The 14,163-nt window shown below is 32.7% G+C and overlaps 1 protein-coding gene across 1 annotated transcript in view; it reads right to left on the bottom strand.

Annotated features, from left to right (window-relative positions):
• The window catches only part of LOC147074453 (thrombospondin type-1 domain-containing protein 4-like), a 523,747-nt gene that overhangs the window by 50,215 nt on the left and 459,369 nt on the right, over positions 1–14,163 (bottom strand). Inside the window, exon 7 of the mRNA XM_085943531.1 lies at positions 6,699–6,891. Within this exon, the coding sequence (XP_085799657.1) occupies positions 6,699–6,891 (193 nt within the window). The remainder of the gene's footprint in view (positions 1–6,698; positions 6,892–14,163) is intronic.

Below are 14,163 nucleotides of genomic sequence, written 5' to 3'. Positions count from 1 at the left end.
ACGTAAAAAGGTTCGCCAACCCTGTTATAGTGAAATGGTGTCATATAATTTAATGTGTGCTTAGGTAGATATGTATGTGACATCAGTTGATAAATATGATACTGTTATAATGTGTGGTTTTTACATGTATAGGCATTTTTTCGATTTTTGCACTTTTTTTCGATACGCGAAAGGAAAGCTATTGACTTCGTTGTTTTAGAATAAGTAAATTTACCTGCAATATTATTTTCACAAAATCTTGCGTTTTTTCCTGCCAAATAGCTTTTTTTAACGACAGCAGAAACTTATAAAACAACGGCCACCTAAATTCTCTCTCCCATAAGTGGAATATATCATTATCCGAACCGATTTGATTAAATATTGTTATTGTCCTCTCAATTAGCATTATTAATGGCAAGTTAGTTCTGCACCTTGGGAGAACAAATAACGGATGCCCCCGATTTCTAAGATAATTATCAGAGACACACAAGCCAATACCACCAAGAATGGCAGAGTTTCCATTTACGCCACGTATAAGTCGGAAAAAATATATAGCTATATAAGATCTCTTCTAAACTTAAAGCAGTTTAAGCTACGTATGTACGATGTTTTTTTAAATATACTATTATACAATGCAATCTCTTCGGTAATAGCTATTGGTAGGTATATAGACACAAAGAAAACGAAGAAAATTATGAAATGGAGCATAAAAAAATGAAAGTGATTTTGAAAAGGGTTATTAAGTTTAACGGTTAAATTAGTTAGAAGTTATTTTGCATTATGGTATATTCACGCGTTTTCAGAATTTTTGCCGGGGCTGCACTGAGATTTAAAAAAAACGCCTTGCATCAGTATTATATGCATAAATCAAGTTTTGTTGTACAAGTATCTATCATTTTTAGAATATCTAAATGGACAATCATAATAATAGTATGAAATACGTACAATATAACAAAACATCACACATAATGTCACAAAACCGATTTTTTTTCTATTTTGTTGATATTTTGAGTTCGAAATTCCCTTTTCCACTATCGTACAATGTCGCATTGCTGCAAAATAGCTCCCCAGTAACATATTACATAATATGTATCTCAGTCAGATATTTAGAATATCTGGTAAATTTAATCCCGGTAGCAAAATTAATGCGTTGAGCATAAATAATGCAGGCTGACAGATAGTCCTCTGACAAATTAGCAACACTAGATACTGTGTTTTGCTATAAAACAAGTCTTGCGCTGTCGTTACTTACCGCCAATATATATTTCCTTTGCCACATGTCCCCAATTATATATATGTGCACATATAAATGCCGATTGAGAATAATATATTTAAATATTATTTGCATGTAAGATACTTGAACGATCCGCCGCCAATGCAATGGTTATCAGATAAGTTTCAGAATTTTTGCATTTTCATTAAAGCATAATACCCCATTTACACGTGCATAGATTTACTGTGCACAGTAATAAAATGTATGGGGAAACATGTATTATCCTGCAGTTGGCAAGATTGCGTGCATAAACCAAACAAGTTTGGAAGGTTCCAGATTCAACGCGACAGTAAGATTATTTTCGATGTGCGCCTGCGCAATAGAGCGATAGAGAACATGCCGGTAAAAAAAACGAACTACTCATTTGAGCTCCGATTTTCATTACGACCTGTCAGATAGTAGTATAAAATGACAACCTCGCGTCTCGCTTACTCTTGAAGAATGAGATTGGAGAGACAGTTATCACTTTTACGTGTAAACAGTTATTGTCATGACAGTTTAAAATAAGCACAATTACCGACGGTAATTCCATGCATGTGTACAGGCGCTATTCACTAAAAACTTATATTATATGTAGATGTCAAGCGTAAGTCAAAGAATGTCGAATTAAAAAATAAAACACAATTTTTATAATTTTTTACCAGGGTGGCTGACCGGTTTCCGCGTCGACTTATAAAGTCAAAGGTCTCGGATTCAAATCCCGAGTCTGACAAAATTCCCATGTCGTTTTTCAAAGTCTGTTTGTAGTCAGAGTATGGATGTAATTGGTTGAGCAAGTGTCCAACATTCATTTCTCGTAACATCAAAAATCTGTAAAGAGCGTACTTCAGTGAAACGGCAAATAATTTTCAACAGTAGGTGCGACGAAATTTCTCACTAGTCGCCAATCGGAGACCGACAGTCGAGGTGTCTGCACGTCGATTCGTTTTGTCATGGCGTCGGATGAAAATATTCTTAAATCGTGTAAAGATGACTAAAAACTAAAAAAGAAAACATGTCAATGAATATAATATTAATGGACGCATGTTGGATTTTTATGACAAATTATATTTAGTTCGGCACGCGTCATTTGCACAATCCGCGCATCGCCTAGCCACGATCTTTTTAGACCATGCCTCAACTGAAGTATAGCCTTAATACAAACCTCCACTCAGTGGAGGCTCATAAAATGATTTTGAAACACTAAAACATCGAACATAAAAAATACTGCAAAGTAGTAGTACTAAATACTTATAAAGTATACAGCATGTAGGCACATTTAATAAAAATGGGTTGGACACGTATCGCTCAGAGAAAAGGCCATTCAGTGATACGCAAAGGATAGAAAACGTCCCAAAGGTAAACCTAGGTGACGATGTATTGACGATATACTGTCCAACAAGAAGATTTACGCACAAGGCACTGTCATCGACTAAATGGGAGGAGCTTATTAGTTTATAATGGAAGTGCGGTTAAAAATGGGAGGAGCTCGTTAGTTCACAGTTTTAACGCGTAGCCAAGAAGTTCTTGTTGGAGAGTAGTTATGTTCTGCGGAATAACAGAATATAAAGGACCGAGGTTAATAAAATCAGCTTAGAGAGAATTTCATCCAGCAGTCGATTGATCCAGGCCCCAATTGGTGCTACGTGTAAGGACTCTGACTAGTTAAATCCACCCCTAGTCGAGCATTTAAAAATCGATACGTTGTAATATGGTTTGGAAATATATCAATGTATAAAATTTATCTAAATAATACTCAAAAGTTATAAATAATTTGTCGGTTACGTGTTAGGCTTACAATGTCGTGGCTACCGGGTTCTAATTCAATATCTGGAAAATTCACGTGGTGTTTGGATCCAGAGTATGGAGCTAATAGGCTGAGAAATTGGCTATCATCCATTTTTCGTAAAAACAAAAATCTGTTCACTCAGTGGAGGCCCATATAATCTTTTTAGGATCAAACATGGTAATATAATATATTAAATATTATTCAGATTTTGTTTATTCGCATTTTGCGAAATACGTCTTTTATTCTGTCGAGTCATGAAGCAAATAAAATTATATTATAAATCTTTTCTACCAAAATCGTGGCAAAATTCTTTATGAAACAAGTGCTTAAGATTTTTACTCATATTTTTTCCAGTAAATAATCACTCATAATTTTGACAGAAAGTCAATACGCACTTACTTTAAAAAAAGCCAAGTGCTCATAGGTAACAACAGCATAATATACGTCATAATTTTATTTTGAATTACTACACTATACGCAATAATTTTACATATGATATAACGTAAGGTACTTATTGATTAAAGTTTATAAAATCGTATCGTAGTGAGAATCGCTAAAAGCTGGTACATATTTAATACCAGTACCTACACATATCCAATAAAGAAAAGCTTTTAGTTACATTCACATTACTAGATGAGTACCTACATAGTTTTTTACACTTCTTTACGCAATCGGGTCCCTTTATTTGTCGGTCTATTGGTATTGGAAGGCAGTTAGTAAGGTTATAATATAGCTAAGTATTTTTCAAATTTGCGATTATCTTTCAAACTGGAAAAGAGTACCTGTCCAATAGGTCGATGTGCTCATCCATTCAGTATGTTCAATGCGCAAATAGAAAAAGAGGTAGCTTATGTTGTGTTGCATTACAGATAGATGCACCAAGAAAAATAGTATGTAATGTAATAATTATTACAGTTTAAGGGCACGTGTATAGAACAACAACAATTGGAAATAACAGGAATTCGCCGTAGTTGCATATAGAAGACTTATCAGTGACGTACCTGTAATGGAGGCAACGAGCACACGGCAGGCGTCTTTTTAGGTGCGACTCTTTTTCTTCTTCGCAATAAACAAAAGTTTACTTATAATAATTCTAACATCTTTTCTGATCATTTTAGACATATTTTTTTATTATAAAAAGCTTCAAATTACGTAAATTGATAGATCCGTGCACCACGGGAGCGGAAAATGAAATGATAAATTTAGGGGAGTTCCTCATTTGAAAACGAAAGTGCGATTAGCTGCACTGGAGGAGATTGTTAGATCACAGTTTCAACATATGGAAAAGACGTTCTTGTCCGAAAATACCATGTGAAGGTTTGAATAATCTGTAGATTTTGTAGGTAAAATGTTAGTTTCAAAAACTTTAGAATTATTTATCTCCTAATACTCTAATACGAAGTTAAGGTTATTAATTGTAAGAGGAAAATATTATAATGTGTGGCTGTATATTTTCTATCGAATTTTCTCATTTATATGCGTAAAATATGAAATATTGGTGTGTTTTGGGGGGAAAGTTTTACTCAGTTTTCACTATATGACTGCATTATTAGTATATAGTTACATACTATGTATTGAACTGAAAATCTTGTTAGGTTTTAATATTGATTTTATAATATCAGATAATTGACATGTTCGTGACTCAAATAAATCATTACATAATTAATGGTCTATCTAAGAAACACTTAATACGTTATTTTTGTAAAAATAATCAACAGATTTGTGAGAATATATTCACACAAAACATAAAGCAATAACACTTTTTTAACGAAATCTGGTGTAGATTTCTCTTGATATATCTGATAATATACCTACTTACTTGGTAAGATAACAATCTGTCAGGTATCGTATTCCGATTGTAATATATATATATATATATATATATATACATGTATTCGATGTATATTTAAATCGATTATCAAATTTCGTGGGAACTTTTTGTGTGATTTTGTAAAAACAAAATTTCCATTTATTTGCCTGAAACTTAACAATGGTTATTACCCTTATTCAATATAAAGATATTTTTTGATGGAATTTGAAAAAAAATGTATTAGTAATTATTGTGATAAATAATAATTGTGTCCAAAACTGCACTCAATTGCATAAGTATTAATAGTTTTATTGTTTTGGTACACATGTTTCTTAAATATTATATTCAATAGATTTCTTTTATTTTGTTAACTGTCAATTCATGGTGGAACTGCATTGTATTGTTGTTTTAATTTAATAAAACGCATTTTTTTGTAGTACTTATTACACTTTTAATAAATAGATTAGGACCGGTTTCGTCCGCCTCAGAGGGACATTTTCAAGTGAATACATTTTTTTTAAAACAATATTTATCAAATGGACGAAACCGGTCCTAATCTATTTATTAAAAGTGGAATAAGTACTATAAAAAAATGCGTTTTATTAAATTAAAACGACAATATAATATTCAATAGATATTGCAGTTTGCAATTGGAAACTATAAACTATTACACTTCATATTTCCAGATATCACTATTTAGAATGTTGACAGGTAGGTAAATGAAGTTCCCATGAAAGATAAAAAAAAACAAAAACATGAGAAACATTTGAATTGAATTTCGGTATTGTTTTAAAAAAAAATCGAACGTCAATTTGCAAGAATGCAGTCCTGATATTATTTGATACCCAAAATTTGTAAGACTAATATTTTTAAAAATCACATGGCCATCAATTTTTAACAATAGTAATAATACGAAATATCCGTTATAATTATTTTAATATACTAATATATTGGCGTTTACCGTAGGTAATTCATTGTTTTTATAGGGATATGTTTTTCAGATACTACCTATCATCTACAAACATACAGGCGCAGAAATATATATAAATAGAAAAGTGGTTTGGGTGGTCTATTTTCTATTATTTTATCAAGGCGACGGGAGACGTGGGGTTAAGAAAATATAGCAGGTGCCATTGACTTCCCGATTTAGAGAAGACGTTTCATAACTTTGCACTCCGGTTCTAGGATGACAATGATGTACTTAATATAATGTTATAAAAATATTTTTTTTACGTATAATATAATCTATTTATTTATTTATTACTACAAATATTAATACAGGTGAATATAATTCATTTAATTATATGCGAGGTAATCAGGAGACGTATCCGTGTAGTAAAAAATGCAAAGTTATGAAATGCGGAAAACCGCACTTTTCCAAATATATTTCCCATACCTAGACACTCCGCACTTTAAGTATATCAATAAACAACTGGCCTGTAGGTATAACTAAGTGTGTTAACCTATACGAGTTATTGTGAGCTGTCGCAACGCATCCATAAGTGGTATCGAATAATTATTAGAATTGCGGTTAGCACGTTGCGTTTTAGACATGTCGCTTTTAAATATTAAAGCAAACATTGGATGTCCCAATAGTACTAATAGTGCAATAGTACTAGCTAGGTAGTCATTGATCATCTTCGAATGCAATGCGGTAACTTGTTCGCTATAAATGAAGATTTTCGATTGCATATTTCGTTCAAATTATTACACTATGGAACAATCGCCTTTTTCTACAAACAGTTAACCATAATAATGGCTTTCGAAGTATGAGCACTAACTAGCTACCTATTTTAAAACAACGATTTTTCTGTAGGTATTAAAATATTGTTATTTTAAGCGTCCGGAAAATGGAATTAAAACCTTACCTAAGTAGTTATTGGAATTACGCATTTCAGTGACGTTAATTCTGCAGGCTCCAGTTGGGATGGTGGCGAGCAGTGTGTATCCGAGAGGAAGCTGAGGCCGCTGGAAGATCCCGGATACCAGGCGACTTCCGCAGGTCAACTGACCAGGAGCTGGTCCTCCGTAATGGGAGACGACACCGTCCATGCCGAGTGCCTGGAAATACAAAAAAATAAATATGGATTATGTTTATACAATTAGAATTTTCTATAATTATGAAGTATTTATAAGAGTAAGTTGTTGGAAAGATATTGCATTAATAAAAATGAAACCCAATATATAATTTGTATTCTTTTTATTTATAACTAGTTTCGCTAGCTCACTAAAACACATTCTTAAGTTAATTAAATCAACATATAATTCAATTAAATTTACTTAACTTCACGGATATAATATAATACTCATAGTAAGTAGGTATTTCAGGCTATATATATATATATATATTATATAAAGTGATTGTCAATAATATATTAAATTATAAAGATTTCAAAAACAAATGAAGTAAAAACCGATAATAAGAGAATGTCGGATATTAATTATTAAAGAGGTTGTAACTCTTGTGAAGTCAACTATATTAGACAAACTGTACGATTTTTTTTCCGATCATGTCCGATCCTAATAGGATCATATGGACCTCCACAGAGTGGAGGTTTGTATTAACAGATTTTGTTTTTACGAGAAATGGATGTCAACCACTTGCTCAACGTGTTAGGTCCATACTCTGACTCATACACAAATTGAAAAACAATATATTGTGCACTTCGATGCGACGACGCGATTCGATGCGATATCGATTTTATCGATCGGTATCGATTCGAACTGAATACGTGGCTGGGCCTGGGCTGGCACAGCCTCAAGGGTTCCGTCGCCATGGCCGGCCCTCCCTCACCCTGCAGCGGTGCTACAAAAGCGACCTACGTGTTGCAGGTCTGATATGGCGGGAGGCGCAGGAGTTGGCGATGGACCGAGGGAAGTGGCGCCAACTTGTGCTTGCACTATGCCCCAATGTTGGGACGTGACAGGGTGGAAGAAGAAGAATCGATTCGAACCTGGGACCCACGACGCTATATGCCGACGCTTAAGCCGCGCTGCTATCGTGGGTGTATTAATAATAAGGTAAAAGTTTTTATTTGAAATTGGTAATTCAATTAATTCATGACAATCTTATTTTTCACCGTCGGCGTTTCTCACTGAGTAAGCTTTAACCGATACGCTGACGGCCTGTGAAAAATGTATATAAAATAATTAGAAGGTATTAATTTGAAAAGACTCGTACATCATGGATTTGTGCGAACACAGCTTGTTTTCACAGTACACGTCGATTGTCACACATGGTTTCCTACCCCTGTCAAATATATATTATATGTAATATATTTTGTTAACATATAAAAAACATTACAATTATTTTTAAGATATCTGAATATTCATTTATACATAATTTGGCTAATGCATTGAAACCTGATATAATAATTATTTATTTATGATAGACACACGTATATAAAAATGTTAAATATAAGGATATTTCGTAAATCAAATGTGGCAAAGCACGAAATGCATTTTTAAAATGTATTTAACGATATAATTAATAATATATAATTAATACGAAATGTCAACGAATGACATTACCAGTTTTCTAAGTCTAGGTGATAAAGTAGGCGCCACTGGATACAATTTATTTACGTGGATATATTTATATTCAAATTAGAAATTTATACGATATGCATTATGCGATTTGAAAAATATGTAATATTTATAATGGAAAATATAATATAGAACACGATTTTATTGACAAAAAATAATAATATAATAGATTTAAAAAGTCCAAAAAGTTTACCCATCAGGTCTAGGTATTATGTTCACTAGTTTATAAGTTAACGTTTATATTTTTGTCTTCAGTTAACAAAAAAATGGTCGCCGCAAATTTTATTGTGCGCATACAAAAATTATATTTGAATTTCTAGTGTTTTTAACCATTTTTTGCTTTGTTTAACTGATAAAGAAAAAGCAACTGATTTAACTCATTCACAAAGACGACTATATTCAGGCCGTGGCACTGAATTGCCAATCACTATGGTGGTGCTATAGATATACCATCATAATTCGTCTGAATTTAGAACAAGCTCATTTCAATATAAAAAGTATTAATTTATATGTCAAATGTTAGCATGTGGCACCATCATTCAGCGGACAACTTATGCTGCTGGATATATAGTTATTGATTATCTCCGAATGCAATGCGGTAATGTGTTCGCAATAAATGAATATTTTGATTCTAGGTATATCTAATATTACCTTCAAATTATTACAATTTATAACAGTTGAATATTGCATTCGATATATGAGAAATAACTAGCACTATCATCGAAGTTTTACTGTTTCGAAGGCTTGCGTATATAATGGGCTTTGGTTTTACAAATTATGAGGCACTCAATTTGTCACATAGTTAAGAAGAGAGTCTCTAAGGCATGAAGCCCACCAAAAAAGCGCTCGGTGCGCTCACTACTGAGTAGGCCCCCTCCCACCCGCGCATTACCCTTCACCTATGTAATAAGGGGCCCAAGAAGCACAAAATAATTATTATTATCAGCGTCTCTCATAACAAAGCAATAAAAATATTATATTATTTATCGGGGCTTGTAATTAATATTCACGATGACATCATTCTACCAGAGAAATATTGGACACGCAGCAAACTAAACAATGGATTCACTGTTATTAAATAATGGCTTTTCGCCCGTCTATCGACGACTCTTTGAGGAGCATGATTTTGCTTGCCGTGTTCAATGAATAGACTACGTTGTATTTTCGTTAATTCGTATCGCTGAGAAGCCAAAAAATGATGAATCATGGGGCACGCGGGCACAATGCGTCGTCAAATCCAGTGTGCGCTGGCGTACTTGATTACGTTGTATTTTCGATGATTCACATAGAATATGCGCGAGCGCCCCGCAAGTCCGCTTTAGTAGACTTTATGCCTAAAACTGTCTGAAATAATATATAGTAATCGTATCTACGATAACGTAACGTCCGCAAAGTGAAAAAAAAATTGGTGTAAACTGTAAAGATATGAGTAATCAAATTAGTATTATAGATTTTTAAAACATCATAGCAGCCATTTTTTCTGATTCCCACCAAAATTGACATTTGTGTTCCGTATTGTTTGGCAGTTCATCATGGAAGGATACACAGTTATACAGCATAGGTATACAAATTGTTAACATTGATTATAACAATGATGAATCTATTCGAGCTACGTTTCGGGCAGTACTTGAAATTTATGGTCAAAATAATCGACCTCCTGAGCTTACTAAATTAATTGCAAAATTCGAGTCAAATAGTAATATTTGTGATGCTAAGAATCCAAACTATCAAAAACGTAAACGTTCTGCTGAAAATATCGATGTTGTGAATCAAAGTGTAGATGAAAATCCATAAAAATCAATTACACGTCGTTCTGTCGTTTGAATTCGTATAAAATACAATCAACACAAATGACCATTTGGTGCATGTAAATTTCAATTTTAGAGAAAATTGAAACAAACCCATTATTTCACAAAAAAAATATCTTCAGCGATGATGTTCATTTTGGTTAAATGGCTTCGTAAATAAGCACAATTGTCGGGTCTAGGACGATTTGGCATCGGACAACTGGACGCCACGGAATTCGAAAATAAATAGACGTTAAGTACTTATAGGTACTTTAAAAAAAATATTCAATATTATTATTTATACTTTAATGATTATGTTATGATTTAATAGTTGGTAAGAATGTAAATATGCAGACGTAAACAATGATTTAATCGTGCATATGTTTCAGTTCCAACGAAAAAAGAGTTTTTTATTTAATATAAAGCCTTAGGTATGGTAATTCTCAATCCACAATAAAGAGTACATTATGTTAAGAGTAAAATGAATTCAAACTACTAAGTAGTAGATAGAAACTGATTAAAATACCTCGTCTACACGTGTCTACGACAGTGCGGCGTCCAATTGTCCGGAGGCCAGTCGTCCCATTCCCCAATTGTCGCATTTGGAGTAATGGAAACCCACATCCTATTTTTTTTTTAAATACTTCTACACCAACAAAAATTAACAGTTTGGTGTGGTCTATGGTCTGGAGGTGTAACTGGACAGTATTGTTTAAGAAAATGAAAAAGGCAATGCAGTTACTGTCAATGGAGAACGCTACTGAAACATGATTACTGATTTTTTATGGCATCAATTAGATGATTTTGATCAGGACGATGTGTGATTCTAACAACATGGTGCAACATGCCATACAGCTCGTGACACAATCAACATATTGAGAGAAAAATTCAGTGAACATATTATCTATTATTTGATAACCCTATATATTTAAAATTTAACAATTCTTACGCATTAATATTTTGATTTATTTTTGACTAATCTTTTTATTGCCAGGTGTAAAAAACGAATATCACTATCTGCATAGAGAGGTGTGGTGATTCTATTATAGATATATACATTCATAATCAAATATTTGGCATTTAATATAAATTACTCGTTGATTTGAGGTCCCCAAAAGATTACATTTCGAATGGACGTACTATGTGTGTAGTGTGTGTCATAAATGGTCATTAATATTCATTAAAATTCTTATATAAATATTTCCAATCATCTTGTCCGTACGAAAAGTAAACACGTGTCTTTTATTCAAAATAATTGAAACATATCTCTCAATGACATTTAAGATTAATATTCTAATTTTTATATACGGTTTTAATTTTAAAGTAATAATATGTTTTCCTTATATTTGTAAATATTAATAGTCATATCCAAGAGATATTTTCTTTCTAACCTTCTATTGACTTCGCTCGGGCTCCATAACGAGATTGCTAAGCCAAAGGATCGTATGTGACAATTTGAAACATTACAGGAGAGCAATTTTAAATAATAAAACGAAGCATAGTTGTAACTTCGTCACAAAGTAATAAATATGCTTATCACTCCAAGAAAAGAATATCAAATATGATTTCTACGGAGCTTTAAGAAGAATTTCGAAGCGAGAAATAATATTTTAGGGCAGTGCTCTCCAAACTCTATGTTACTACGCCCCCCTTTCAGCAAAATCAAATTTTGGCGCCTCCCCCCATCTTTATTAATTAAAATAATAATACAGACCAATTTTTAAATGGTTAAAATTTATCAATACAAAAAATAATAATAAATTTTAACAGAATAATACCAACATTTTATTATATAAGTATTTATATTCATATTTAAATTAATTGGTTTTTAATACGGTCGATGGATGTATTTAACGTTTATCACATCTAGGTGTCATTGAGGAGAGTGCTACTCGTAGCTCTTTATCTTCTACTAAAGGGGCTCGATATTTGGATTTCAATGCAACTAATGCAGAAAATCCCGTTTCCCATAAATATGATGTTACGAATGGGAGCAGTAGGTACCTGCTTTGCATTGCTTTTCTTGACAAAATATTACATTCTTCACTTCGATTCAACCAAAATTGACCTAGTGAAGAGTGAAAACTCTGAAAGTTTGGTTTCAACGAAGTCTCGCATGATAATTCACACATTTTTTACTTTTCAACAGTAATAAATCCAAATGCACCTCCTTTTGCAATGGACTGCGGCTCCCCAGGGAGGCGCGTCTTCCAGTTTGGAAATCGCTGGTTTAGGGGTTCCATTCATTCAACCTATAAAGGTTGGAAATCACTGCTTTAGAGTATCAATAATCATTATGATTATTTTTCATTGCATATATCTACCAATAGGTGGTCAAGAATTCTAAAACAATTTCTATTGCCTATCAATAAACACGTATTATAAAGTGGCAATTTGTATGTAGATTTTATTTTTATTGATTTTAGAGAATTCATTCAACGTTAAACAGTCATAAATCATTCTATGAAATGCCACGTTAAACAATACACAGTACATTATAGGTATATTGTGTATTTTTTAAAATCATTCATAAAATTTGAAAATAAAAATATACATGTATAAATATTTTTTATTGTTTCTATATAGTAGATATCATTAGGTTTTACAAAATCTATAAATAATCTCTAAAGAATATCATACTATATTTCTGGACCAGTGATTGCCGACCAACTGCGCGGAGCTCTGTGGTTCCATATCGCACCATAACGTGGCCTTAGTCGTATTCCTCATTGTTGAGGATAGTGAAGAACCAATAATATAAATAAAGGGCTACCCTCGATACAATAATAATATATCCAGCTATATCTGCATTTCGCAAAAGATGATGGCATTGTAAGCAGGTAGACTTCACGGTTTTATACAGAGCGTTGGATCGGTGCTCGGAGCAGGAGCACTGAGCAATGTAGCAATGGGATTATACCCGAAGCACTGAAAATTTGTAGTGATCCACTGCTCCGGAGGTTTTTTTTTATTATTATTAAATTTTCGTCTTAAAATGCAATTAAACTAATATATTTGATATTTTGCAATAGGTACTGGAATTATTTGAATTAATAATTCTAAGTAAGAAGAGGCAGATAATGAAAGACGATTTGCTGCCCGAATTTTGTTTAATAGAATTAATAATGAAAGTGACGAATAATAAACCTTCTTTTAAAACTACTTATTTTTTAACATTTTTATACATATAATACCTATTAAAACTTTTTATCCGGAGCGGATCTGGAGCTAGTGTTAGATTCCGGAGCGGAGCTGGAACGGAGCAACTCAAAAAAGGCCCACTGGTTTTATATAGTACGAGTGTAGAAAGTGGACAATTTAAAATTAGATTTACGTTAACTTCATTTTTGAATTGATTGACCACCGTCTTAACCATTTTCTGCATCCATTCCATGCATCCGTAGTTATAATTATAGGCCAGTTGTTCATTGCTTGACTCAAAGTGCGGAGTGTCTGGATATGGGGAATGTACCCGAAAAATGATGGCACCGCCCTAATTTAGTTAACCCTCCTCCCACTACCGTAAAAATCAATAATAAATTATTAAGTATATTTTGTGGGTATTTTTACGAAATGAATTTCATATAACATTTTTCCAAGTGCCATTCTATATATTTTCCCTATGATTATTTCTAATAAATATATATCAGAGGTGTTCAAAAATGATGTATGTAAAATAGAGAAAGAGACAACATTTACTATTTTTCGTTGTGGTTCGGCTGCCAAAAGTTGGTTCTCAAAATCATGTTATGAAGTAGTTGCAATTCGAAAGTTTAATATGGCCTCTAAAATCGGGTTTAAGACGATTTGGCGCCGAGACAACTGGACGCCACGCAATTCGAAAATAGACGTTAGGTACTTATAGGCACTTTTAAAAAATATATTTAATATTATTATTTATATTTAAATTATTATATTATGATTTAATAGTTGGTGAGAATTTAAATATGCACACGTAAATAATTATTTAATCGAGCATATGTATAAGTTCCAACGAAAA

Source organism: Rhyacophila brunnea, unplaced genomic scaffold (assembly GCF_057557595.1).
Source record: "Rhyacophila brunnea isolate RB1 unplaced genomic scaffold, BYU_Rbru_1.0 scaffold_16, whole genome shotgun sequence".
Classification (NCBI taxonomy): Eukaryota; Metazoa; Arthropoda; class Insecta; order Trichoptera; family Rhyacophilidae; genus Rhyacophila; species Rhyacophila brunnea.
The sequence above is the reverse complement of the archived record's forward strand: the minus strand, read 5'-3'. Positions and strand labels throughout refer to the sequence as shown.